Below are 25,776 nucleotides of genomic sequence, written 5' to 3'. Positions count from 1 at the left end.
CTTTGTGTCTTGCAGTTGCAGCCATGCCGACAACCAACCAAGGCTGGCCAGAGGCGTTTGGCTTCTCTCTGGGTGGCAGTGGGCCCTGCTACGTGCTGTGGGTGCAGGAGGGCAGCAGTGCAGCAGCGGCAGGGCTGCGTCCGGGCGACGAGGTGCTGGAGCTGGAGGGGCAGCCCGTCGCCTCACTGGGCTGCCCGGCGTTGCTGGCATTAGCCCGGCGCTGCAGCTCCGTGCCCCCCAGCATCGGCGTGCTGTCCAGGCTGCAGCGTGCCGACCTGCCCCCGGCCCCACACCTGGGCTTGCAGCTGGAGGGCGGCAGCCCCCCTCGCGTGGCCAGTGTGGCCCCTGGCTCTCCTGCTGCCACCTGCGGCATCGCTCCTGGGGACCTGCTGCTGGAGGTGGACGGCGTGGCTGTGCGCAGTGCCGAGGCGGCGGCCGAGCTGCTGGCATCCTGCGGTAGGCGAGCGCTGCGACTGGGGCTGCTGCGGCCGCAGAGGGACCTCGGCCCCAGCGCTGCTGCTGTGCGCATGGAGAGGAAGCAGAAAGCGCAGGAGTTCAGCAAAAAGGTAAAGATGGGGTGTGAGGGGGGCACCCAGGTGGAGCTCAGCACCACGCTCCTCACATCCCGTGTCTGGCACACCCACACGAGGACACCCAGGGCAGGCTGATGGGGGTGGATTCATGGAATCGTAGGAATATTTGGGTTGGAAAAGACTTCTACAGTTGTCAGTGCCAGAGAGAAGGGTCCCATCTTGCAATGATTGCAGAGAGAATAAATGGGTGCTATGAAGAGCTTTGGGTTTGGAGAGTGCTCATTCTTTTTGCTCTATGGGACCACATCAACACTTCCTGAGTGCCCTCCTTCTGCCTGAGCATCCCCGTGCAGTCCTACTGTGTGAAAAGGGAGAAACAGTGCTGCAGTGACATCTTCATTGTGCTCCTGAATGCTGCCTAGTGGGTAATTTACCAAACATCACCCTGCGCTAATTATGAATTTGATCACAGTTGTTTTTTTTAATCTTTCTAATTTCCATTTCAAAGCAGCCTTTTAAAATGCTGTTATGAAAATAACCAGGCTTGTGTGTTTTTTGATCCCAAGCTAATACAGGAACAAAGCATTCCTAAAGAGATCCGTGGGCCAGACCCCCTTGGTCGGCATTCCAATTACAGCCTCACAGGCACGGAGCTGTGGGTTTGCAGGCGCTGCCCCGTGTGCAGATCCACTGCCTGCTGACTGCTTCTGTTCTAACAGTGCCCAGGTGGTGTTTGTAGGGCTGGAGCTGGGCTGCCCCTGCAGAGCACTGTGTGTGGCAATCACCAAAAGTTGCTCGGGGTCTCAGTTGAGGTCAATGTTGCCCTCTGTCCCCTGCACACTGGGCACAGCACCTCAGCCTGGGATAAAACATAACAGAACTGGCCCAGCACTAAGCTCATTGAAGCACCACATTCCTCGTCCTCACTGTGCTGGACCTTGAGACAGAAAAGTTTGCAGAGCCATCCATAGGGAGCAGCTGCTGTTCTGTCCCAGATTCAGTAACCTTGAAATGTACAGCACGTGGTGGCACCCAGAATCCATGGCAGGGGGATGGTTCCTGTGGCCACCTCCCTGGTGGCCCTGGTGGCCCTGTGGGCTTATCATGCTAGTGTCCCTTGTGCAGCGCTTATGGCATGCAGTGCAATGGGACTGGGGATAGGCATGAGATGCCAAATGATGAAAGTTTCACTTTCCTTGCCACACTGCTTCCCTTCCCATTGATTGTCCGGATGCTGCCCCTAGTCAGATCTGATCTGTGCCCTGTACTCACCCTTGTCCCCTCTCAGGGCCCCTTTGTTCTGTGCTGCAGGTGGATGCCATTCTGGGGGACCATCCCGAGCTCAAGGAGCAGGTGTTCGCCGCGCTGAAGCAGTACGCAGCCGAGCGGAGGGTGGAGTGCTTGGCCTGTGCCCTGTGCATGCTGCTCACCCAGGAGTCCCACCAGCACCTCATCGACAGCATCAGGTACTGCCTGGCTGACGTCACCCATGCTATCAGCCTGCCTGGCAGGGCTGTGGGGGCAGGGGGCTCTGCGCAGGGCTGGGGGCCAGCTCCCACATCCTGGGCTGCCATGGTACTGCTCTGCTGGGGGTCTCTACGGTCCCCAGCACCTCTTGTGCCTTGGCAGAGTGTCTGTGTTATGGGGACCTGAGCATGCAACTGCACTGCTGTGCTGATCTCGTTGTGTCCAAGGATGGGGACAGGGCCAGGGACAGCACGCGGGCACGTGGCAGGGATTACAGCCAGGCTGAGACAGTGGCCATTAGGGAATCAGGTCTCCATCTGGCCCCGCTCTGGGCCTGGCTTTCCAATTTCTGGTTTAATCAGTGGAATTGCGAGATATTACCGTTACCATAACAACATCCCTGTGCCAGGGTATCTGCCTTGCTCTTGAGGTCCTGAAGTGGGAGAGTGAGTGCCTCTGAAACCAGGAACCCCTGGCACCTCCAGATCAGACCCCACTGAGGTACCCTCAGAGGGGCACCAGGAACCACCACCTGCAGAATTTTACGGCTTTTTATTTTCCCCACAGAGGGGACTGCAGGAAGTTTTTCCATTGCCCTCCAGACCCGAGCCCCTCTGCCATGGGCACGCTTTCCCTGGGGCATCCCCATCCCAGCAGTGGTCTGCTGTCCCCATCCCGAGGTACTTTTCCCTCCGTGCCATGTGTGAGGTTGGCAGTGGGGCTGGGGCAGGATGCATGGCGAATCGGGCAGCTCATCTCAGTTTAATGAAAATGAAATATTTAGCTTAGGGGAAAGATTTACCATCTAATCTTGATGAAATGAATTGAAGGGAAAAAAAGTTGCTTTGGAAACGATGTTTCCCAGCTGAGGATGTATTGGTGGGAGCTGCATTCAGCTCTGTGTTTGCTGTTTGTGCAGAACATGAGCTGCTTACCCCAGAGTCCAGCATCAAGCAGGTTTGCTGCTGAGCAAGAGCTTTTAGTGCTTTTAATAACTCACTCAAAGGTGCTGAGAAGCTCCTGTGTGTGCTGGATGTGTAGGATGCTGAGAACCTATTTGGGTTATTTCCACAGGGCTCAGGGCTCAGCCCCATGGCAGAGGTGCCCCAGACCCCCATGGCTGTGCAACCCCCCCCAGTGCCCACAGCCCTACAAAGCAGGTGGGGAAACAGTGAGACCAACCCTTTCCATAGCATGGGGCAGGTGAGGGCAGTGCTCATGGGCAGGAAGGGAGGATGTTGGGGGGTGATGTGAGGGATGCTGGGGGTTCCCAGTGCTCCCCATGCCATCAGACCTGTGTTCCAGCAGACCGGCTGAGCCCTGCATCAGTGTGCAGGGTGGCAACAGTGACAGTGACCCACGGGGGGATGACTGTGTGGCCGTGCAGAGCTAAACAGCAAGCACATCCCTGGTGCTCGTCTGATTGGATCTCTCCTGCAGCGCCGTGTTTATTTTGGGACCTGGCTGCCACTCTCCTCCTTCCCCACGCATCCCCCTGCCCAGCTCTGTGCTGCTGTGCAGTGTAACCCAAGACCCCCAGGCTCAGCACAACGCTGGGACCTGGGGCTGCAGGCAGCGCTCCTCCTCCTGCTGTCCTCAGGCTGAGCTTTTTCGAGTTGCTTTTTTTTTTTTTTTTTTTTCCCTCTTCAGCTCAAATGGATTTCATCCCATTTGCCCAGAATTAAGCTCCCGCAGATTTTAATTTGCTGACATTTTCTTCATCCGTTGGGTTGTGGATAGCAGGGATAATGCACGTGCTGCGCCAGGTCCTCCCTGTGCGCAGATCCCCTGCCCATATGGTTGGTGGCTGTAGTAAAAGTGCACAATTGTAGTTCTGCTCAGGAATGATGAACAGCAGCGGCGCAGGGGGAAGATGAGCTGCCTCGGGTGAGTAACAACGGACCCTTCCTGGGATCCTAGGGAGCCGGGAGGGGAACGGTTGGAAAGCTGCTTAATTCCGGGATCTAGCACTGCAAAAAGGAGATATGTGAAAAGTTAATCAACTCTTAGCAGCCGTAGTGCATCAGAGCTGCCAGTGCCAGAGGCTCTGTGCGGTGGGGGAGAGGGAGATCTCTTCTCACTTTGTGCCCCTCTGTCACCTGCGGGCATCAGAGCCCAGCTGTGACCCAGGGGTTCATTCTTCTTCTCCTCATATCTGCCCCACATGGGATGTAGGGGGCAGCTGTGGGTCCTGGGGTTCAGCTCTTCTTCCTGGGATGTCTCCAGCCCAGGCAGAGCTGTGGTTCAGGCAGGGAATTGCTCTGACTCTGCTCTGGGCACCTTGCAGTGCCAGGGTTGTTGACACAAAGACAAGTGATGCAGACAGGATCCTTGCTGCATTTCAGAGGTTAGGAGCTCACTGAGCACCGTGTTCCCTTTGCTGTCTGCTGTGCCCTGTGCCTTTCCTCCCACACCAGCAGTGTCCCAGTATCCATGCCAGTGTTGTTTCAGCTCACAGCAATGGCACTGAGGTTTGAAACATGTTTCAAACAGATGGACAACAGAACTGTGGAGCTCTGAGCACAGATCTCCATTCCCCCCATTGACCTTCAGTGTTCTAAAAGTTGTGCATGCTACTCCAGCTCCAATGCCCTGCGCACAGGCACCGTCCCATTAACCTGGATGCGATTAGCAGGACGTACCCATATGCTGGTGCACACCCCAGGTGCAAGAACCCATCGGGTTATTCAGGCTGCTGCGTGCCATGGGGCTCCTGTAAGTCCTTCTGCTGTGCTTTGTTGCAAGGAGAGCACAGTGATACAGTTTGTTCCTTCCCAGCCCCTGCTGAGGGGCACCAGGCAGCCCCAGTGTCACTCTCAGTGCTGCAGTTTTGCCTGCAGCCCCTTTGATCCCCAATGCAGACAGCGCTGCTGCCTGCTGGGGATTCTCTCATCTCAGAGAAATTCCACTGAGCTCATTTTAATAACACTCCCAAGACAATCTATTTGTCCCAGCTTGTTTTTCACAGCAATAACATCACTCAGCTTCTCCCCATATTAAAATGCTGAGGCCATCTGTGGCCACCTCTGGATGAGAAATTTCATTTTATCCATCAGGGTTTTATACAGGACGCACCGTGCTGCTGCCATGCCTGCCCCCTTCCCCAAGACTGCATGCCCTCACGGACAGCTCGTGCTCTGGTTGGGGTTGGGGCACCACTGGTGCATGGTGCAGCAGTGCTGTGCTGCTCTGCAGGGCAGAACTGCCACAAAGTGGGCAGCAGGAGGTGACTGAAGGAGAGGAGGTGGCTCTCGGCTGCTTCCATTTAAAAAAATCCCTATTCTGATAGCTGGACACGTGTCCTACGGCCCAAACAGGAGTTAGGGAGAAAATGTGCCACCAGTGGGGCACCAGCTGGGAGGGAAGTTCTGTTGGTTGCAGTCAAGTTCAAATGGGCCAAAAGGTCGTGGTGCAAAATCTCCTGTTAAGGAACTAATTTGGTTTGACAAATCAAGCTGCTGCTGTAATGCATTGCCTGCATTCACACCACCGCCGATGTGCAACTTCAGTTTTGTAAAGCAGCTCCGTGACCTGAGGTGCGCTCGGGATCTCAAACAGATCACAGAAAATGGTTTCTGCTGTTCCTACACCGAAGTACACAGCAGTCATCAGCAGTTCCCCAGGGTGGGACCCGGCTGGGAGGGGCTGTGTGGCTCTGTGGTGAGGAAGGGCCCCATTCCCTCTAATGACTCTGTGGGCACATATGAGGCACATCTGCGGCCCGATGAGCGATTATCGACCATCGGCTGCGGGGACGGGGAGACAGCCCTGTGTGCACAGAAAATCCATGGTGGGAATGCACCGCTCTGTGCTCGGGGGCAGCCACGGCCATCCCCCAGCTGCGTGTGTGCTGCAGGGTGCAGGGTGACCCGGCTGTCCTGGTGTCACAGCACTGAGCACTATGGAGATATTGGGGGAGAGATGCGGGGGGCCGGGGGGGAGAAGTAGGGAGAAGCACTGAGATCTGTGCGATGCCATAATGCTTGTTGGATGGGTGAAGTTTTCTGTCTCAGAACCATGTGACATTGGGCACTGCAGCTTGCTCTCGGGGCAGAGGTGTTTTCTGGCCTGCGAGCCATTGGTTTGGCACAGTTTAGACATAATCCCAGTGTTGCTCAGTGTTTTCATCCTCCCTGGGATGTGCTTTCTGCACTAGGGATGCAGTCAAGGTCTGCTCTTTGATAGCTGTTTTGAGGCAAAGCCATACATTTTTCATTTTTTTCTCCTTTGCTGCCTGGAGATTCTCTCGCTTCTTTAGCTCCAAAAGCCTCACATCCTCTGTATCAAACGCCGTGTTTCAAGACGGTAGCATTTAAAATAGAGGATTTTATCTTCTATCCTTGCTTCCAAGAGTGGCTGCGGCACCCCAGGGAGAAGCAGTGCTCCACAGTGCTCTACATGTGCAGGAGAGCTGAGGTTCGGGTCCTGGTGCTGCTGCTAGGCCCATGGCTGCAGGGATGGGTCCAGTGGGTGCAGTGTGCAAGCAGCACTGAACCCGCGCAATCACTGCTTGCCTTTAAGGTTTCTCACCCATTACGGCAGCATGTAATTTAAACAGAAGCACTTAGAAGTCAACTAATTAGCACCAGCGAGGCATCCCTCCGGAGTTCGGCACGAAGCCGTGCCCTCCTTTCTGTGCAGCGTCCTTCCCAGAGAGATCCAGCTAGAAATCACACATACTGCAGGGTTAGGGAAAGCAAAAAGGCTTCAGAGCCGAGTTTTGGGGCAGCGCTGGCACTGGGAAAAAGGCAGAGTGAAACCAGCGTTGGGCACAGCGCGGGGCGAGAAGCAGGCACAGGGCTGTGCCCATCTGTCCGCTCTCTGAGTGCACGGCGGGTGCCAGGGCAGTGCCCGCTGGCACCGTGCGGGGCTGGAGCCGGCGTCGTGGGCGTGAGCCGGGGCTGAGCCTCAGCTGCATGCGGAGCTGAAGCGTCTCCTTTTGTTCCCGCTGCACCTTGGACAAATGGGGAAGGACCGGAGCTTCTCTCGGCATTTTCGGTACGTCTGCACTCCGTGCTGTGCCTGAGGGTTGGTGCACCGTGTGGGGCTTGTGCTCCTGCGGTGTCCCCACGATGCACGGTCGTGCGAGGGGACCCCGCTGCCAGGGGCGCGAGGAGCCAGGGAACGTGGGGCGAAGCTTAAAGGAACGCTGGGGCCGGGGGCTGGGAATTGCACATCAGGGTCTGCTTTGGCTCTGTGCACACAATGCGCAGATGGGTTGGGTGCTGTGGGGTGCAGAGCTTGTGGCTGGGTGTTGTAACCAGACGGTGCCTGTGGTGAGGGCACTGAGCTGTGCGTGCTGCGGAGCGTGGCACAGGGCTCAGCACCCACCACAGCTCCTGGGAGGCACCACCTGGGTTGTGGGGTGGGTGCTGGGCTGCGGGGCAGGAGGGAGTCCCTCTCAGGTGCAGTGGGAATATCCATTAGGAAATAAGCTGCAAATGAGCTCTCTGTGGGTTTTAAAGAATGAGACGGACAAAGGCTGAGCTGTGCCAAGCACGCTGTACCCAAGTGAGCATCAGAGCAGCTGGGGACAGGCAGGACAGGCTCTGCCGGCCGTGTTTCCTGGCCTTGTGGGAGCACATGGCCCTTGGGGACATCTCCTGGCCTGGAAAATGCCCTCAATTTGTATTGATTCAGACTTAGTTCTGATGAAGGTGTCCTGGTATGACAGAGAAGGGCTGGCAGTGCTCTGCAGGGCTGGGTGCTGGCAGTCACCGTGCCCAGGGCTGGGGGAACGTCAGCCACTGCACTCCAACAGGGAATGTGGGCAGTGCTGACAGAGCACAGGAGGAAGAGAGGGAGAAAGGCAGGTCAGTGCTGGTGTCACATCAGCCAACGCCACCCATGTGCTGCCTGGATGGTGGGTCACTTGTTAAGGACAGATCTGAGTGCTCACCACATTGCATGCCATTGAAGCTCTAAAATACCTCCCTGCAGGTCTCTGAGAAGTGCTGTGCCCATCCTAAGGATGCTCTGCAAAGGGTTTTGGAAGAAGAAAATCTTTTGTGCACTTATTAAGATTATTATTACTATCATTAAGCTCCTCTCCCTGGTAGCACCAAGTTTCACTGCTAGCACTGAGTCAGTCCATAAAAAAAGGAGTCTCTGGGCCTGCTTTGAGCTCGTGCTGTGTTGCTGCTCCGTTCTCCTTTCTGCCAGCCCGCAGGCAAAGGAACCACCCTGGCAAAGTGGGGCAGCCCTGCGGGAAGCTGTGGGACCGATCTCATTCATCCAGCTGAAATGAGAGCAGAGCATCTCTGCCCTTGGGAGGGAAGTGGGGCTCAGCCTGGCCCCAGCCCCTGCTGCCTGCCTGCAGCTGGGGAGCTGCTTATTAGCAGCATTGCACTCATTTCTCACTGCATTTCTCATTGTTGCCTCATCACAGATTGGCTGTGAATCGTGCTGGTGTGTTCACTAATTTTAAATTATCACCTGGCACTATGTGTGAACATCTGTCGGCCTTGGGACCAGGTGAGCTCTGCCTGCTCCGGCCCAGCAGGAGGGCACGGGCTGCGCCATTGGGCTCAGCCTTTCCCTGGGTGCAAACAGCTGTGTCCTAGTCTCAGAGGTTTGGGATCTGTGCTCCTCCTCCAGCTCCATCCTTGCTTTCAGATTCTTTTAGAGAAGATGCCCTGGGGTTGAGGACCCCCCAGTACCCCCAGCCCAGATCTTTTCAGATGCTGTCTGCATCCTGCTGTGAATCAAAGCTACTCCATAACATGCAGTCCTGAGGTGCAGGGTGGTGACACCACATCCCTGCTCCCTGCTAATGTAGAGAGCATGTCCATGAGATGAGGTGTGTGCAGTAAAGAGAGGTGCCAGCGGTGCTGCATATGGAGTGGGCACAGCTGCAGCAGTGAGATGCAGTTTGGGTGCAACAGTTAGAGTTGCTATAGAAACATCGGGAGATAACATCTCCTCCAGAAACCCCTAAATGTGCAAATGGAAAAGGTGGGAGGAGATGAATGGGGTGTCAGTGTTTCACAGCTGTGATGGGAAAAGGAAAAAAGAGAGGAAGGAAAGGCATCTCCATGTGTTGCAGTGCAGGAGGTGTGTGACACCCCAGACAAGTGCTGCAGGGATGGGGAGGGGGGACGTGGGCAGGGAGGGCCATGCGGGGACAATAAGCACCTCACTGGGGCCCTGCAGTGTGTGAGTCTGCCAGGGTCCTTGGAGCACCTGTAACAGGGATGAAGGCAGAGAGAGGTCTTCTCTGCAGAGCTGGCTGCTGGGCCATAATCGGGTGAAAAACAACTGATACAAGGCTTGAGCTGCACCTTGCCGTTGGCCCAGCAGGACTAGCAGCTAATAGGGTCTGGGATGGGGCATCAAGGAGGAATGGAGCTGTTGCGATTGGTCTCTGCATAATGCTGTGCTGCAGAGAGCTCCGACCTTCTCACCCCAAGGAGCTGTGCATGGGACAGGGGCAGGAGATGCAGCCAGCATCCATGGTGTCCCCTTGTATCCTTGGCATCCCGTGTTCCTGGTGCTCACAGGCAGTGCTGAGGCTGAGGGCACACAAGGGACTGGAGTTCTCCTTTTCCGGGCACTGCTGGATGCAGAGCTCTGTGCCATCACCCCCTCAGTCCCATCCTCACTCTCTGCTCTCCTTTCCCCTTTTCCAGGATTTTCATCCCCAAAAAACACCGGCAGCGCTTCGATGAGGTGGTGTCACAGAGCCTGATCAGCAAGCTGTGCCGCTCCAAGAGTGAACAGCACAGCAACCGCCTGCGGCGCAGCCGGAGCGAGGACCACCAGGAGAGGCTGCTCGTGTCCACCCGCGCCAGCTCTGTGCCCCGCAGCCACGAGGAGCTCAGCAAGAGCCTGCGGAAAACCACCTCGCTCATCACCAGCAATGTGGCCTCAGGGGCTGCGCGCAGGTAATACGGCTCCTGGGTGCTGCCTGGGTGTGTTTGGTGTGGATGGCAGCATGGGGGAGATGCTGGGAATGGGGATGTCTTCTGTGCACAGGATGGGTGAAATCCTCCTGGGATGAGGCTGAGCACAGACCCTTCTTGCTTGAAGGGTGGACAGGTTTGCACTTCGTGTCCCAGATCTAGGTCACCTTTTCTGTCCCCTTGCTGTTGCAAAGGTGTGTGTGGAGGTGAGCTGGCACTCAGAGGCTTGAAGGGATGGTGGCATGCTGGGTGGGTTGCAGGATGCCTGGGCACGTCAGCTGGGGTGCGGGATGCTTGGCCGCTCCGATGGCCCGCACTGCCAAGCGCACAGCAGGCTGTGCACGTCTCCCTGCCCTGCCCCAGCGGTGTCTGGGTGCCAGGCAGCAGCAGCAGGAGGAAGGCAGGACATGGCTGCGCAGGGGATTAACCCACTTCCCGCTGCCCAGATGGCCAGACCCCTGCAGCTCATAGCATGGAGCTGCCCTGCTGTGCTGGCGCTGACTGCCGCTGTGCTCCCAGCCCCATCTCACAGACAAGCAGAGTGGGACGGGGTCTGCTGGGGGGCAGGGACTGCTCCTGGGGAGGCCCTGTGCCATTGTGGTTGCTCCAAATCATTCCCCTGCCTCCATCTGTTACTCTCAGGGTGTTTGGCCACAGCACACCTCCCTGTGAGGAAAATTTGTTGCTATGACTTTTCCAAAATTCAGTTCCAACACATTTTTCTCCCTGCCAGAGTAAAACTGGTCTCTATAGTGGTTTTCCTGGTTGTGAATGGTCTCGGTGCTGTCACTTTCCCCAGGAAGCTCTCATCTCTTCCTGATGCTCTTTCCAACATTTCCTCACTGAATTTTACTTTTTTCTCATCAGTCTTTGGGCTCTTTGCCCCCATTCTCTCTTATTATATGTAATGTATTATAGCCTGTGCTTCACTTTAAAAACACATTTGATTTGGAGCCCTGGGCTGTGTTTTTATGAGTGCAGTAATTAATAGAGTATCAATCAATGCTCACAGGCTCTGTTCCTTCAGCTCCCATCTCCAGCATCCCCACCTCCCCTGTGCTGCAACCTTCATGTTAATGTACATTCAGCTTTAGCTTGCAAAAGCCGTAACTGGATCTAAAGGCTTCAGCAGAGACCCTGTGCTCAGTGGCCACAGTGGCAGCATGCTGTCCTCGTCCCAGGGGTCTGCAAGGGGTGTCCCTTTAGAAGGCATCAAAGGGACTCGGTGAGCAGCGCAGGAGGTACCCAGACAGAGGGGCTGGGGAAGGAAACCAAAGCCCAACGTTTGTTGTGTTCTGATGTCACATTTGTTTTTTTTCTACCTGCAGGACGGTGCGAGTTTATAAAGGCAACAAAAGCTTTGGCTTCACGCTGCGCGGACATGCACCAGTGTGGATCGAGTCCGTTCTGCCAGGTAAGAATCCTGCTGGCCACCAGGCTCAGACCAACCCAGCTATCTATGGCGTGAAACAGAAGTGCTAAGTGTATGTTGCTTGCTAGAAAATAGCCAAGGAGCTTTACAAGGCTGCAGGGTCCCTGCTCTGGGGCACAGAAGGTGTGGAAGGGATGGGACAGACCCCAGCCCAGGGGCAGCAGCTGCAGCCCCACTCCTTCCCTCTGCCTGCAGGGAGTCCGGCTGAGAAGGCTGCACTCAAACCTGGAGACCGAATCCTATTTCTTAACGGCCTGGACATGAGGTAAGTGGCTCCTGGAAGGAGTGTGCTGCTGTGGGAGGGGGCGCAGCGGTGTTCATTACTAACCCTCATAGAATAGAAGCCAGAGATGAGCATCCTTCAGAGCTATCTGCTGTGGGATGTGAGGGATGTCACCCCATATAGACACCTCCTGTAATATTTTTCCATGAAAACTGAGTGTCAGAGGAATATTTCAGCCCGGCCTTGCTTGTCCTTTTACATCACTGGTGCTGTGGCAGCAGCCTGTATTTCACCAGGTTGGGCTTTCTGCAAAGAAAAGCAAGAGCAAAGGGTTAGGATGGACTACAAGATAAGAGAGAGTGATGAATATTTAAAGGTTAAACATCTGATGCTGCTGCTGGCAGTGCTCAGGCTCTCACATTTCAGCTGATCCAGCAAACTGTTGGCTGATGCAGCAGCTCCAGAACAGAGCATACCCACCTAGAGGCTGTTCTCTGAGCCCACATTGCAGTGGAAGTGCCCCAGGTCAACCGGTGCCCTTCCCAGGGACGTATTTATCATCCACTTCACATCCTCTCCATGCAGAGTTAGGACAGGAAGAGTCCCCCAGTGCTCTGGCCTACATGTGAAGTTCACCTGCTGGGGCTGTAGATGCACACCCCACACCCATTGCTCACTGTGGATGCACACTCCATGCCCGTTGCTCACTGTGGCTGCGGTGATGCAGCGTGATCTCAGCTGAGAACCAGCAAGAGGAGAGCCAGGGAGCTGCAGCCGGGGCACAGTAGGGGCTGTCTGTCTGCAAGGAATGGGGTGGCCCTGACCCAGCTGTCTGTGCCCTGCAGGAACTGCTCTCATGACAAGGTGGTGTCGATGCTGCAGGGCAGCGGGGCGATGCCCACCTTGGTGGTGGAAGAGGGCATCGTCAATTTCTCCAGCGGTAAGTGTGCTGCAGAGGGGGTGCCCTGAGGGTCAGGAACCCCAGATTCAGGAGTTCCTAAACTCCCTGTGTGCATCGGGAGCTGCCAATGCCCGTGGGCTCAAGGCACTGAAGGTACTGGACGCTGCTCCCCACTACCTGCAGAGCTGCTCCTTGGCTTTCTGTGGCCAGGCTGAATCCTGGGCTTGGCTGCTGCCCAGCAGCTCATTGCACTGTGTGATCGTCCTTGACAGCCCTTTCCAGTGTCCTTCATATGCAGTCTGTGCTGTGTACTTGACTGGAGTAATCCAACTCCGTGCATCCATAGTCGCTGTGCAGCTATCACAGCTGTGTGTGGACTGTGCTGTGCAGAACTGCTGACATGAATAATTCAGCTTGCTGCTGGGAGCGAGCTGGAGGGAGCAGGTGGTGCGTTGTGTCAGTGATTGCAGTGAGGTGCAGGAATATGGTCCTGCAGAACTCGCAGTGCTGCATTCCCAATGCAGGGAGAGGGGCAGTGTGTTGTGGTGGTGCTGTTGTGTGATGCATAGGGCTGGGAACTGGTGACTGGATTGTCCTTCTGGTGCGGTGAGGGCTCCCTCAAGCCCTGTGCTATCCACTGCTTTGCATGTGCCCTAGAAACAACAGCAGGAGCCGCAGTGCTCATCAGTGCACAGCAGTGGCACTCAAAGCCCCATGAAAGAAGCCAAGGCAGGGTGACACAGTGAGCAGCCCTGTGTCAGTACCATTCCTGTCATCACGCTGCTTCCCAGAGGCCAAAATCTGTCTTTTTTTCCTGGGGTAACCACCCCTGCACCAGAACACCATGATTTGTGTTTCAGTGGAGCTGAGGTGCCTGTGCTCTAAGCTCTCCCGCCTCAGAGGGATTTCAGCTGCCCAACAGAGGTGCAGCAGATGCGAGCAGTCTGGGCTTCAGGCAGGGATTGGGAACACAGGTATTGGCCCAAGAGACCCCGACAAGGCCAAGCAGACTGCATGCCGTGCTCTCAGGCAGCTCAGTGCAGGCAGGGCAGTGCAGGACCCCCATATGCAGGTCACGGCTCTGCCATCTGCTTGGTTTTCAGGCTCCTGGGGGCACACAGCTGCCCCAGTGTCCTCCTGCCCTGTCCAGAGGATGGGCTATGAGCTCAGCCAGCCCCTCTGCCTGTTCAATTCTCTTTTCTCTCTGCCTGCACCTTGCAGACTCTGACTCTGCCGACTCCCCGACCAGCTCCTCTGCGCTCACCTCCCTGCAGTGGGTGGCAGAGATCCTCCCCTCTAGCATCAAGATTCAAGGGAGGACCTTCAACCAGCAGCTGGAGCACCTGCTCACCCCACCTGAGCGCTGTACCATCTGCAAAGCACTGGAGAGCTTCTTCCAACATCGGTAACTTCTTAGCGGTGCCATTCCCTTAGCACCAGTTCTGATGGCCACAGCAGGGACAGTCCTGCAGCAGCACAGCCCTCAGCCCGCAGGCTCAGAGCCAGGCTCAGCTGTCTGCTCTCTCCAGCTGTGCATTTTTCTCAGGGTAAGAGCTGAGCAGGAACCCATCTCTCACTGGGTTTCCTGCCCGCGGACAGGGCAGCACGGTCACCTCTGGTCCCCCTGCCATACGGTGACCTCATCCCCTGCAGCACTGGCTCTCTTGCTGCCTGGCAGTCCCCACAATGGCCGTAGGTTCTGTTCCACCTCTCTGATTTCACCGGGCTTCATTCCCAACTCCTTGCTCTTCTCAGCATTTCTCGGCAGCAGAACAGCTGCAGAGTCCTCATCCCACAGCTGCACCCAGCTGAAACCCAGCCTCAGGATGTGTCATAGCAACCTGCTCTCTGCCCTTCATCTTCAGCCTTCCAGCAGGGATGTACCACCTCTCAGGGCACTGGAAGATATTCACTGCCCCTTCCCACAGCTCAGCACCTGCTCTGGGGATGTGCTGCTCAGAGCCAGGCAGGTCCTGATGCTTTCATGTAGCACTCTGTTTCCATACAGACAGATAAGGATCTCAATCCTGTTTTGCAATGAAATGTAACAAACCCCTCTGTATTTAGGTCACTGGCAGCGATAAGCTCCCAAGGAGCATTGCTGGGGCTGCACCAACCTGATGTGACCAGAGTCGCACCCAGAGCTGCAGGTGCTGACTTGAGCTGCTGGAATCCCCCAGCACCAGCTGAATGAATCCACTGGGGACCAGCAGTCAGCACACTGAGACGATAAAGCAGAAATCATTGCTTAGAATCCCCTGAGACAGCTCTGCTCCTGCAGGATTCCCTCTGCATGGTTGCAGCCTCTGGGACCTGCAGTGGGAAATAAGACCCAGCCCAGGGGGTTTTGTGCTTGGAAGAACCTGGACGGAATCTGAACACTCAGAACAAATTGCTCAGCCTTAGACAAAATCATCTTGCCTGTAGCTGCTCCAGCCCATCACCTAATCCATCAGCCTGCCCCAGCTGTGACCTGTACCTGCCCTGGTAAGGGCGGGTGAAATCCTCTACATGACATTTCTGCTGCTTGCAAATAGCAGCACTGCCCAGCAGTAAACACAGAAGGGAGTCAGGATGGTGGTGCCTTGTCTGGCATCACAGAAAAGGCAGAATACCCACATATAGAGAGCAGCTTAGCAGATAATCACTGTCATCTTTCAGCTCTCCCTCACACACCTGAGGGAGTTCAGTGATTAATATCAAGACAACAGATTTGTTCCTACATACAAAGTCCTAAATACAAAGTTTTCTATATGGAGTTCTTGCTATTGCTTCTACATTAAGGCTGCAATAGTTGCAGTGAAATTTAACCACTCCTTTCTGCGTGAGTTTCTCAGTAGAAAAACATCCTGACCTTATCTGTGATCCAGCCTTGCTCAGCTGAGACCCACCTCTTAGAGACCAGTCCCTCTGGGACAGCCTTCTTTCCCTGGGTCTTTCACCGTCCTCACCACTTCGGGCACTCAGCCCCATTATCCTGAGCAGACCCTGTACCACCTTCACCCCACACAGCATAGGACACAGCCCTCATCCCAGCTGCCCACACCTCAGGCCTTACCAGAGCACCTCTATGTCCTGGTGCTCATCCACCTACCCATCCATCCATCCATCCGTCCGTCCGTCCATCTATCCACCCACCTATCAAACCACACAACCCATCCATGCTGCCCCATACACACACAGCCTCCCATAGCAGGCTTTATGGTCTGGCTGCCAGGTGCTGCCAGGCCCTGCAGATTGCTGTCCCTATCAGTCCCACTTGCACATCCCCAGTCCCCCACATCTCTCCCACCAGGATCTGTTCCTTGCCCACAGCTCTGCTTGTAGATGACCTGGGTGGCTTGCACCAATGATGAGGCAATCCCAGCAGCTGAGCTGCAGGCAGATCGGGAGGTGCAAAGCTGTGTGCTGGGGCTGTGCAGCTCAGAATGCACTCACTGCCCAGCCCTCTCTCTCCCATTTTGCAGGAACATTGACACTCTTATTGTGGATGTGTACCCGGTGCTGGACACACCAGCCAAGCAAGTCATTTGGCAGTTTATCTACCAACTGCTGACGTACGAAGAGCAGGAGCACTGCCAGCAAAAGATTGCCAGGTTTCTTGGTTACAAGTCCTTGGCAGGTGAGAGGAAAGCTCCAGCTCTAGCAGGGATGTGCCCAGGGAGTGTGCACTGCTCAGTGCAGCTGCTGCTGTGCTCCAGCTCCTGCTAATAACTAGGGTTTGCTCTGTGAATGTTGGGCTGAAGGTTACTTCTTTTCCTTTTCTGTATAGTTCTGTATAGTTTTGGAAGGGCAATTGCATTTTGAGAGCAAATGTGGTAGTGGTTCTGTTGCAGAGGTCTGGGTGCAAAGGGTGCCAGAAGCTCTCAGGCTGTTAGGAAGCTCCAAAAGGAATTGGTGCTCGAAGGGCAGTGTTCAGATAACAGGTGAATGAGCAATGATGGCAGTGGGGTCTGTGAGATGCCCGCAGCCATGCACAGCACCTGCAGTGAGCACTCAGGATGAAGTCTCACCCCAATAGAGCTGGCTCGGAGCAGCCATGTGCTGCTGTCACCATCCCTTATTGCTGCAGCAGCACGCAGCTGTGCCTCGGTGGGATTATGGGCTTTGCACTCAGACAGCAGAAAGGGGAGGGCAAATTTGGGCTGAAACGTTTTAATCTTTGAATCTGAGCTTCTTAATTGCTTCCAAATTCTTCTACTCTAGGGCATTAGTGTTTTGATATGTTTATTTTAGACTCGGTATCAGTAAAATGGCACGAAAGAGGTGCTGTGAGGAGAGAGGCTTTGGTGCCTCAACAACAATGTTGTGGACAACATTGTGGTTTTAGCACAGCCTTTTCCCTCACAGGGGGAACAGCAGAGCAGTCCTGCTGCAAATACCCCTGCTATGCACTGATAGGGTATTTGCTCACCCAGTTTGCAGTCTCAGTTATCACTGCTTTGTTGTGTGTAGAATCGTGCCCCGGTGTACCTAACTGCTGTATGTTCCCAAGAACACAGATCCTAAAAATGGAGTTTACGAACTTCCGAAGATCTGGGGGGAAATTAATGTGTGTGCAGATGGCAGCTGTGTGCCAGGAGTGCCAATGTGTGCCCCCAGCCCTGGCAGAGGAGGATGGCACTCTGTCCCCCAGGACCCGTCCCCCTCTGCGAGCTGCTCCCTGGCTCCCACCCTGGCAGCGAGGGGCAGTCTGTGAGTGCTGCTTGTTTTGGTTCATGATGTGTGTCCATGTGTGGGAGCATGGCCAGAGATCCATGAATTTGGGGTGATTCTTCCTCCTGTCTTCTTCCAAACTCAGTGGCAGTCTCTGATGCCTGTGTCTATTGGTCTGTCTGAACACCAGTCCATGGGACACGTCATACTGACGCTCCAGTATCCCCGTCCTGCTGTGAGTCTGAGCCTCTGAGCCATTCCACCACCAGAATGGTTCTCCCAGGCAGTGTTACAGCACTGCTCCCACTGCCCTGTGTCCCTCGAGGGCAGGTAGTTATTGCTGGACACCAATCCTGCTGGGAAAAGGAGCAATTCCAATTTTCCACTCTGTGCATCTGCGTTTGCAACTCAGTCTGCTTCCTGGCAGCAGCTTGAGGATGGGGAAAGCCGTGAGCACAGCTGTTGCCGAAGGGCTGGGGGCAGCCCTGGTACAAACAGTGGGGCAAGGGGGGGTCTGGTGGGTCTGTGCATGTCTCACCACTGTGTTTCCTGCTGCAGCTGAGCCCGAGGCAGAGGAACGCTACCGCAGCTCAGTGCGAGGGGCATCGTTGTGCCGGAGCAGCCTCCGGACCAACCGCCCTGAGGAAGGAGGGGCTGCAGGTGGGTGCTGTGGGGCTGGGGTCTTGCAGACTGTGCCCAGGTGTTCTGGGCCACGCTGACATCCTGACCTGGGCACAGTTGGTGGGAGGAGATGGAGCCTTTGGAAATCCATATTTATGAAAGTTAAGCAGTTCCAATAAGAAGCCTCTTAGGCTGATCCTGAACATTGTTTCCAGTCTCCTCTATTGCTCAGAAGTGAATTGCAAGGGTAAGCAGACCATGGGATTTGCAGTAATCAGAATCATTCCTCCCCTTCAGTGATGCACATCTCCCCAGGGCTGCTGGTTCTCCCCTCTGGGGCATAGGCTGCAGCTTCCTGTGAGCTGTGTCAGACAGCACCAGGTTCATAGGCAGAACAGCATCTGTGAAACCACTGTGAGAAAAGCAGGTCAAAATGGCACTTTGTGACTATTGATGAAATCCATTCTTGGCTCAAACTGTTCCTCTTTTCAAAGGAAACCCCACATATCGCCCCTTGTCTGTCCTCCTGTGGTTGTCCAAACTCCTAAACGTGCACTGGATAAATGGCTCTTCTCTTTAATATCACTGTCCAGCTGTGCAAGGTACATCTGCAACCACAGCACAACCACAGCACTGCTCATGTGCTGAGGATTCACAGGAAACTTCCAAACCTACCAGCATGGTGACCTGAGAAATGCAAAATATTCTCATTTTATAACTGAGCACACGAATGTTCATGGGTCAGTGCTGTGGGGGCATGCACAGGACGGGCTGCTGAAGGTCTGTCTCTGTTTCCCAGCAGGGCAGAGTGACACCGTGGAGGTCCCGGTTCGCTTGATCCCCGGAGAGAGGCAGGCTGGCGATGGCACATCTCTGCCAGAGACACCCAACCCCAAAATGGTGCGGGCACCACCTGCGGGCACCACTGCCCTGGAACACGGGATCTCTGCTCTCACAGGGAGCATCACCAAATCCCTTCCATGTAAACGTAGGAAAGCAGATAGAAGGGAGAGCAGGAGGGATGTGCAGCACTGCTGTCCATGCCTGGCAGCATCCCTGCCCCTGGGCTTTTCTCTGGGCAATCAGCTTGAATAACGTGGGGGTCTGTCACAGCCCTGTGAGCCGGAGGCTGCTGAGTGGGGGAGCTCCAGAAAAGGTGAAGGAGCATCAGGTCAGGGTGGTGCAGTCTTCTACAGAGTGAGAGATGGGGGTGGTTGAGTCCATGGTGGATGTCCTGTCCCCGGGACATCACAGGTCCCTGGGTGTGTCACAAGCCAGGCCTTGATTCCAGCAGCTCTTTGCCCTTTTTCCCCCAGATGTCGGCTGTCTATGCAGAACTGGAGAACCGCCTGCTGGGCAGCTTCTCCAGCAAGGTGGGCAATGCTGCCCTGCACCACACATCGTCCCCAGCCCCCGACCCGGCGCATGCTGCAGGTAGCGCCCGATTTCCCTCAGCTCTGGAGAGAGGCAGACGTGGGGGGGTCTCCAGTGGCAGCAGGAACCGCCCGGCAGCGCCCTGTCCCGCAGGTGCCCGCAGATCGGGGGTGCCCGTCTCATGGCCAAGCGACCCGCTGGCCGCCCAGCAGTGCTACTACCGCCTGCACAGCAGCCTGCGGTCCCCGAGCAGCACCGAGTCCAATCCCTACGTCAGCCTGGACAGCAGCCCGGCCCCGTCCCCCCAGCACCGGCCCTACCCGCTCAGCCCGCTGTCGCGGCGCAAGAAGCTCTTCACCTTCTCCAGGCCGCCACGCAGCCGCGACACCGACCGCTTCCTGGATGCTCTCAGCGAGCAGCTGGGACACCGTGTCACCATCGTGGATGATTTCCTCACCCCCGAGAATGACTACGAGGAGGTGAGCGTGGTGCTGGAAATGCTCCATCAGCCTTTTCCCATGGGGGCTCAGAACATCCCACGATGGCTGATGGGAGCAACCTTCATCCGCTCCCCTCCTCCCCCCAGATGAGCTTCCACGATGACCAGGGCAGCTATGTCACCAACGACGTCAGCAGCAGCGAGTACATCAGCAGCAGTGACGAGGGCAGCTCCCTCACCTACTCCACGCTGTCGGACCACATCCCCCCACCTCCGCTCAGCCCCCCACCCCCACCGCCCCCCCTGCAGTTCCATGACCCCCAACCTGTCCCTGCCAAGGCCGAGCCCCCCAAGGCCAGCACCTCTTCTGCCCCCAAGCCCCTGGTGGGCCACCTGCACCCCGTTCCGCCTCCGCCTCCCCCCCCGCCTCCCCCACCTGTGCCCTGCGCCCCCCCCCTGCACCGGGGGCTGCTGCACCGCCGGAGCGAGACCAACCACATGAGTGTCAAGAGGCTGCGGTGGGAGCAGGTGGAGAACTCGGAGGGGACCATCTGGGGACAGGTATGGCCTGGGAGATGCAAGGGAGTCACAGGTTTATCAGTGGGGAACTGCAAATGTGGTTCACAGCATTGACAGGGAGAGCATGGAGAGCCCATGGGGGCAAAGAAGAAGCTAAGAGTGAGGCTCAGTGCAATAAACCTTTGGCACCACGGACTTGGGGCAATGAAAAGCTCTAGAGGTGGATTCAGGGCCCTGCAGGGATATACAGGCCTTGGGAACTCAGCCTCCAGCCTGATGGTGCTCAGCTTCCACCCATGATGTTAGCTGGATGGCAGCTCCAAACAGCTGGACAGGAGCTGTGGGATTGCTCTCCCATCCTGCATCCCAGCAGGCACGTCCCTCTGCCCTACACCATGGAGAATGAAATGTTTCTTCCCAGTGACTTTTGGATGCAAACAATTCCAGGCATCCCTGGAATTCTATGTTCTTAGTAAAGCAGCTGTTCTCCAGCAGCAGGCAGAGAGCAGCATGCTCTGTGGGGCTTCAGTGCAGGACAGGAGCTAAACAGATCTGTGGGGCAAGGAGGCAGTGATGGATGGAAATGTGTCCTTCCATCTTCTCTAAAGAGAATGAGTAAATCCTGTGAGATGAGTGTAGAAGCACTTCCTTAGGCGGTGAATGACTCCCCAGATTTCTGCAGGGCATTGCTAGTGTTAAAAATGTCTTATAAGAATAGTGCCATCAGCGTGGGATTTCCTGGGAACACAGATCTCCAGGTGGTGGTGGGGAGGGGGCACAGTGCCCGGGTTCCCACCTGCTCCTCCTCCTCCTGCAGCTCGGGGAGGACTCGGACTATGACAAGCTGAGCGACATGGTCAAATACCTCGACCTGGAGCTTCATTTCGGGACGCAGAAGCCAACCAGTAAGTGATAGAGCCCCTGGGCAGGTCCTGGGGTCAGCCTGAGAGGGGCACAGTGCTCCATGGTCACCAACCATTGCCTGACTCCGGCACCTGGAAGACAGCACCATTCACACACAGGGTGCTGGAGTGCTGGCACTGCAGACTATTAAGGTGAAGACGATTTTGCTGTCTCCCTTAATTCTCTTTGCTGCCGTTATCTGTTTTCTCTCTGCATTTCCGCCAACCTGGGCAGCAGAGCTCTGCATTGTTCTGCTCCCAGCTGCCATGCTCAGTCAGCACCACGCCACCCTGTGTGCCAAAGCTGCTCCTCATTGCCACCGCAGGCCTGGCTTCCAACCTGCAGCACACGTTGTACCCATCTGTGATGGGCTCTGCTTATTGCTGTCCACACACGTGTGTTGCCCACACATGGGGACGCACCTCATCACAGCTCCGCTGCTCCCGAAGCTCAGCCCTCAAACAGCTGTGAACACATTTCTCTGTCTATAGAGGGCACCACGAGTAACACTTTTCTGCTTATATATGTAATAACACACAGTAATGGCAGCAGGCGTGGGCAGAGCCAATCTCACGCGGGCAGGTTCCGATGGGATGGACTGTGGGAGGGGGATGCTATGTGACCCTTGCCAGGAGCTGTCATTTTGGGGATATTGCTAGGATTTTCTGTGTGTTTCACCTCTCGTTTTACCTTTTTCAGCTCCGAGTCCTCCATTCAGGAGATCTTTGAATCGCAGAATTCAAGGATTCCCGGAGCCATTGCTGTGTGCCAAGCATCAGTCCTCCTATCTCATTCATGGTTTCACTGTTTTCAGCAGTTTTCTTCCCGCTGGAGACAGCTGAGCCTGTCCTTACCCACGATTATATCTCTCAGTTTCTCTTCCAGAGCCAACTTTCATGCCTGAAACATTTAAAAAGAAAGACGTGGTTGAAATTTTGTCCCACAAAAAGGCCTACAACACATGTAAGTAAACATCGTGGTGAATGTACCCCCAAACAGGCCCAGAGATGGGACCGGGGATGTAGAGAGCTGGAAAGGTAAAAGGAGGGAGGCTACATGAGCACCATCCCATGAGCACCATCCCAGCACAGCTCCCCTGGTCTGAGCTGCCCTTGTCACCCAGCAGAAGGCCCTGCAGACCTTGGCTCAGCCTGGGCAGCGGGCGGAGGAAGGGAAGGACAGGACGGAGATGGGATGTGACTCATTGGCCTGGGAAGAGCTTGCAGGGCTGTGGGCAGGGCTCAGCACCACATCTCAGGTGCTTGTGGTGGGGTGGGGGCATGGTGGGACCTGTGGGGTCCTGCTTTCCTGGTGTGGGGCCAGGCAGGGGCTCAGGGCACGGTGCCCTGCTGCACTGGAGACGTGCATGCAAAGCAGCGCAACAGTCTGACCGGGGGCTGCGGGAGACAGCGATGCCCCAGGACTCCCTACAGCCTCTGCAGTGCCTTGGGGAGTGGAAAGCCCCCCCCCGCTCCGAGCACAGATCTGTGCCATCTTGGGCACAAGGCTAAGTCCACGCTTCTCGGCCACGCCAAACATCCTGCCTGCCGTGCCACTGACTGCATCCTCCCTGCAGCCATCCTGATCGCCCACCTGAAGCTCTCACACATGGAACTGCGTCAGATCCTCATGACAATGGAGACGGACCGCCTGGAGCCTTCCCACATCAAGCAGCTCCTGCTGTACGCCCCGGATGGGGAAGAGGTGCAGCGCTTCCAGAGCTACAAGGAGAACCCCGGCAAGCTGAGCGAGCCTGACCAGTTCGTGCTGCAGGTGCCTGCTGGAGGGAGGTGCTCTGTGCAGCATCCAGGTCATCCCACTGAGTGCTGCAGGGAAGGAGAACAGGGCAGAAAACACACAGGGCTGTGATGCTGGGGGGGAGGCTGGGGGCACCCACCACAGGGACCGTGTGAGTGGTGCCTGGGAGCTGGCAGCATTGAATGTCCCGTGGCCAAAACATGTCTCATTTTTTTGCTGCACACTAAGGAGTGACTTTGCCCAGCTCTGGCTTACTTTCTGTTGACCTGTGGGCATTGCTATAACACTCACTTTCCTACAGCATGATGCCATTTTTAAGTACAGGGAAAAATTTCAATCTTCTAGGAGGGTCTGTGGTTCAAGGACAGGAGTAATTTCCTCCTCCTTTTGCTCTCAGATGCTGTCAGTACCAGAGTACAAGATCCGACTGCGCAGCCTTCACTTTAAGACCACTCTGCAGGAGAAGACGGAGGAGATCAAAGCGAGCTATGAATGTATTTGCAAGGCCTCTCTGGAGCTGAAAAGCAGCAAGAAGCTGGCAAAGATCCTGGAGGTCAGAAGCAGCCCTGCTGTGGGGAGCAGCCCTTGGTGACCCCAGGGCTGGGCATGCTTTGCCATGCTCAGATGAACTCAATGAGCTGCCCCAAATGATGGTGAACTCCCTCAGCTTTGCTTTTAAAAAAAAGTCAGGTGGGGTGAATGAAGATACAGTGTGACAAAAGGCATTTCCAGATGAGAATGAATTGCCATGGGCTCCTGGCCAGTGACCCCCAGCACCTCACTAAGTGCTGGGGAGGAGATGCTGGTTGCATGGTAACAAAGAGCAAGCAGGGATCCAGAGCCCCAGGCTGGGCTCCAGGTGTTCTGAGGTCCTGTCCCTGCAGTGCCTCAGTGCTCCAGAGCCATAGTGTGAAGAGTCAGATCCTTAGGGAGGGGAACAGCTCTGCTGGATTGCTGCTTTCTCTTTAAGGATCCTGTTAAAGATCCACACATAACATCTGCAAAAGGTTTTTAGGAGGGGAAGGATTTACTGAGCAGCGGGACATTCCTTACCCTGCAGACAGGGAGAGCTCAGCAGCCTCCAGAATTAACTTTGATCCTGCAAGGGATGCTGCTGAGAGACAAAATCCTATTGTGCTGAAAGTGGCAAAGGCACTGATCCAGACCAGGCCCAAGTGCTGCAGGGAGGGAAGGTGCTCCTGGACAGTGCTAAAGTAAGCTGAATTTATTGAACATCCATCTGACCCAAAAGCAGGCACCAAAGGAGATGGGCACCAAAGCAGATGGGCACTGCCTGTGCTGCTCAGTCACTGTGGTTTCTCTTTGCAGTTTGTGCTGGCCATGGGAAACTACCTGAACAATGGGCAGCCCAAGACCAGCAAAACGACAGGCTTCAAAATCAACTTCCTCACAGAGGTAAGGACACAGAGCTTACTTTTCCTCATGCAGGAGGCAGCAGTGCCAGCAGCAATGCAATGAGAGATGGGCAGCACGGAGGAGCCTCTGTGCAGCCAGAGCTGCTGGGTGCTTCCCAGACCCATTCTGCATAGAGCCTACTTCCTTGCTTTGCTTTGCTGCAGCTGAACACAACCAAGACCGTTGATGGGAAATCCACCTTCCTGCACATCCTTGCCAAATCTCTCAGCCAACACTTCCCAGAGCTTCTGGGCTTTGCCAAGGATCTTCCCACAGTGCCGCTCGCTGCCAAAGGTAATGGAACACAAACACATGTGGGAGCATCTACACAGCCTCATGGTTCATTGTGGGTGTAGGGGATAGGGTTTGGTGAATGGTTGGGTATTGGATTGGCCACAAGCTGCTCACCATTGGCATAAGCCAGGAGGAATGGTGCTGAGTGAGAGAAGGAGGATGCAAAAGCAAGAGCTTAGCAGCAGGGAGGTCCCAGCTGACCCATGCTGATGACTGCTGGCTATATATGCTGTACGTCCACAGTTCAACCACAGGTACAGCCCAGGCTGAGGATCAGAGGGCTCAGTGAGCTGCCATAAAGAAATCACAAAGATCTTAGGGTCACCCTCTCCATGCTGGCACATGGGATGACTGCAGGCAACCATGGGGGTCCTCCTGGCACTCCATCCCCTCCTAGGTGGCAAGCAAATTCCCCTGGGAATTGGTGCTGCAGGGGATAAATAAAGATAAGATAACTCAGCCCCAGAAGTGTAAGTTTTCCCTAGATGAAGGTCTGTACTGGAAGCTTTCCCAGCTGGATTTTGCATGTGGCCTTGCTGCTGTTTAAACCCCACGGACAAGGCAGGGCAAAAGGAGATGTGCAGTGCCTGAGTTGGCAGCAGGAGGCAGCCAGAGCTGGGGAACATTGCCCACTCCTCTTCTTCTGCAGTGAACCAGAGAACACTGACAGCCGACCTGAAGGACCTTCACACCACTGTCACTGACATCCAGATGGCCTGCCACAGCATGCCAGCCACCGCCGAGGACCGGTTTGCCATCGTGATGACCGTATCCTTCTGTAAAAGAGGCAAATCCCCAGCACACTTGCTGCCCTCCAGTAAAACCATTTAGTGGCCGCTGTCCCTGCCTGGTAGCCATTAGAAGTGGTGATGTCCATGCCAGGCTCCAGTCTGGGTTGTTTTCCTTTACGCCATCCCTCCCAGTCCTTCCTGGAGAGCGCTCAGCCCGCCATGCGCTCACTGGACGACCTGCAGCACAGGGCCATGGAGGAGTTCAGCAAGGTGCTGTCTTTCTTTGGGGAAGACTCCAAAATGACAACTTCAGAAGCTTTCTTCGGCATTTTTGCAGAATTCATGAGCAAGTTTGAGGTGAGTTGTATTTTTCAAAGGCAGTCAGAAAAGGGTTTCCTTGCAGCAGCAGCAAGCAGCAAAATGGACATTTTTCCAACACCCAATAAGTTTGAAGCTGGTGCCCGATGCAGGGGGGGACATTCTGCAGTGTGCTCCTCACCTCACCTGATTCTTTGCTATTTGCTCTCTCCCCACAGCGGGCACTCACGGATGTGCAGGTTGGAGACAGCCAGCGCAGCCCCAGGATGACATCCCCCCTTGCCTGGTGA

General features: G+C 55.5%; 1 protein-coding gene across 1 annotated transcript; it reads left to right on the top strand.

The window, feature by feature from the left end:
* Positions 1-536: 536 nt before the first annotated feature.
* On the top strand, positions 537-25,776 carry GRID2IP (Grid2 interacting protein; the record flags this gene model as incomplete). The annotated part of the gene is made up of 21 exons (XM_079542669.1): positions 537-566; positions 1,845-1,999; positions 9,629-9,883; positions 11,230-11,315; positions 11,529-11,598; positions 12,402-12,496; positions 13,679-13,862; positions 15,925-16,079; positions 17,672-17,773; positions 18,537-18,634; positions 19,051-19,587; positions 19,695-20,108; positions 20,884-20,971; positions 21,843-21,932; positions 22,546-22,742; positions 23,125-23,280; positions 24,057-24,143; positions 24,308-24,437; positions 25,087-25,205; positions 25,361-25,525; positions 25,705-25,776. The coding sequence occupies exons 2-21, from the start codon at positions 1,953-1,955 to the stop codon at positions 25,774-25,776; spliced, it is 3,147 nt and encodes a 1,048-aa protein (XP_079398795.1). The 5' UTR covers positions 537-566; positions 1,845-1,952.

Source organism: Tetrao urogallus (assembly GCF_951394365.1).
Source record: "Tetrao urogallus genome assembly, chromosome: 15".
Lineage (NCBI taxonomy): Eukaryota > Metazoa > Chordata > Aves > Galliformes > Phasianidae > Tetrao > Tetrao urogallus.
The sequence above is the reverse complement of the archived record's forward strand: the minus strand, read 5'-3'. Positions and strand labels throughout refer to the sequence as shown.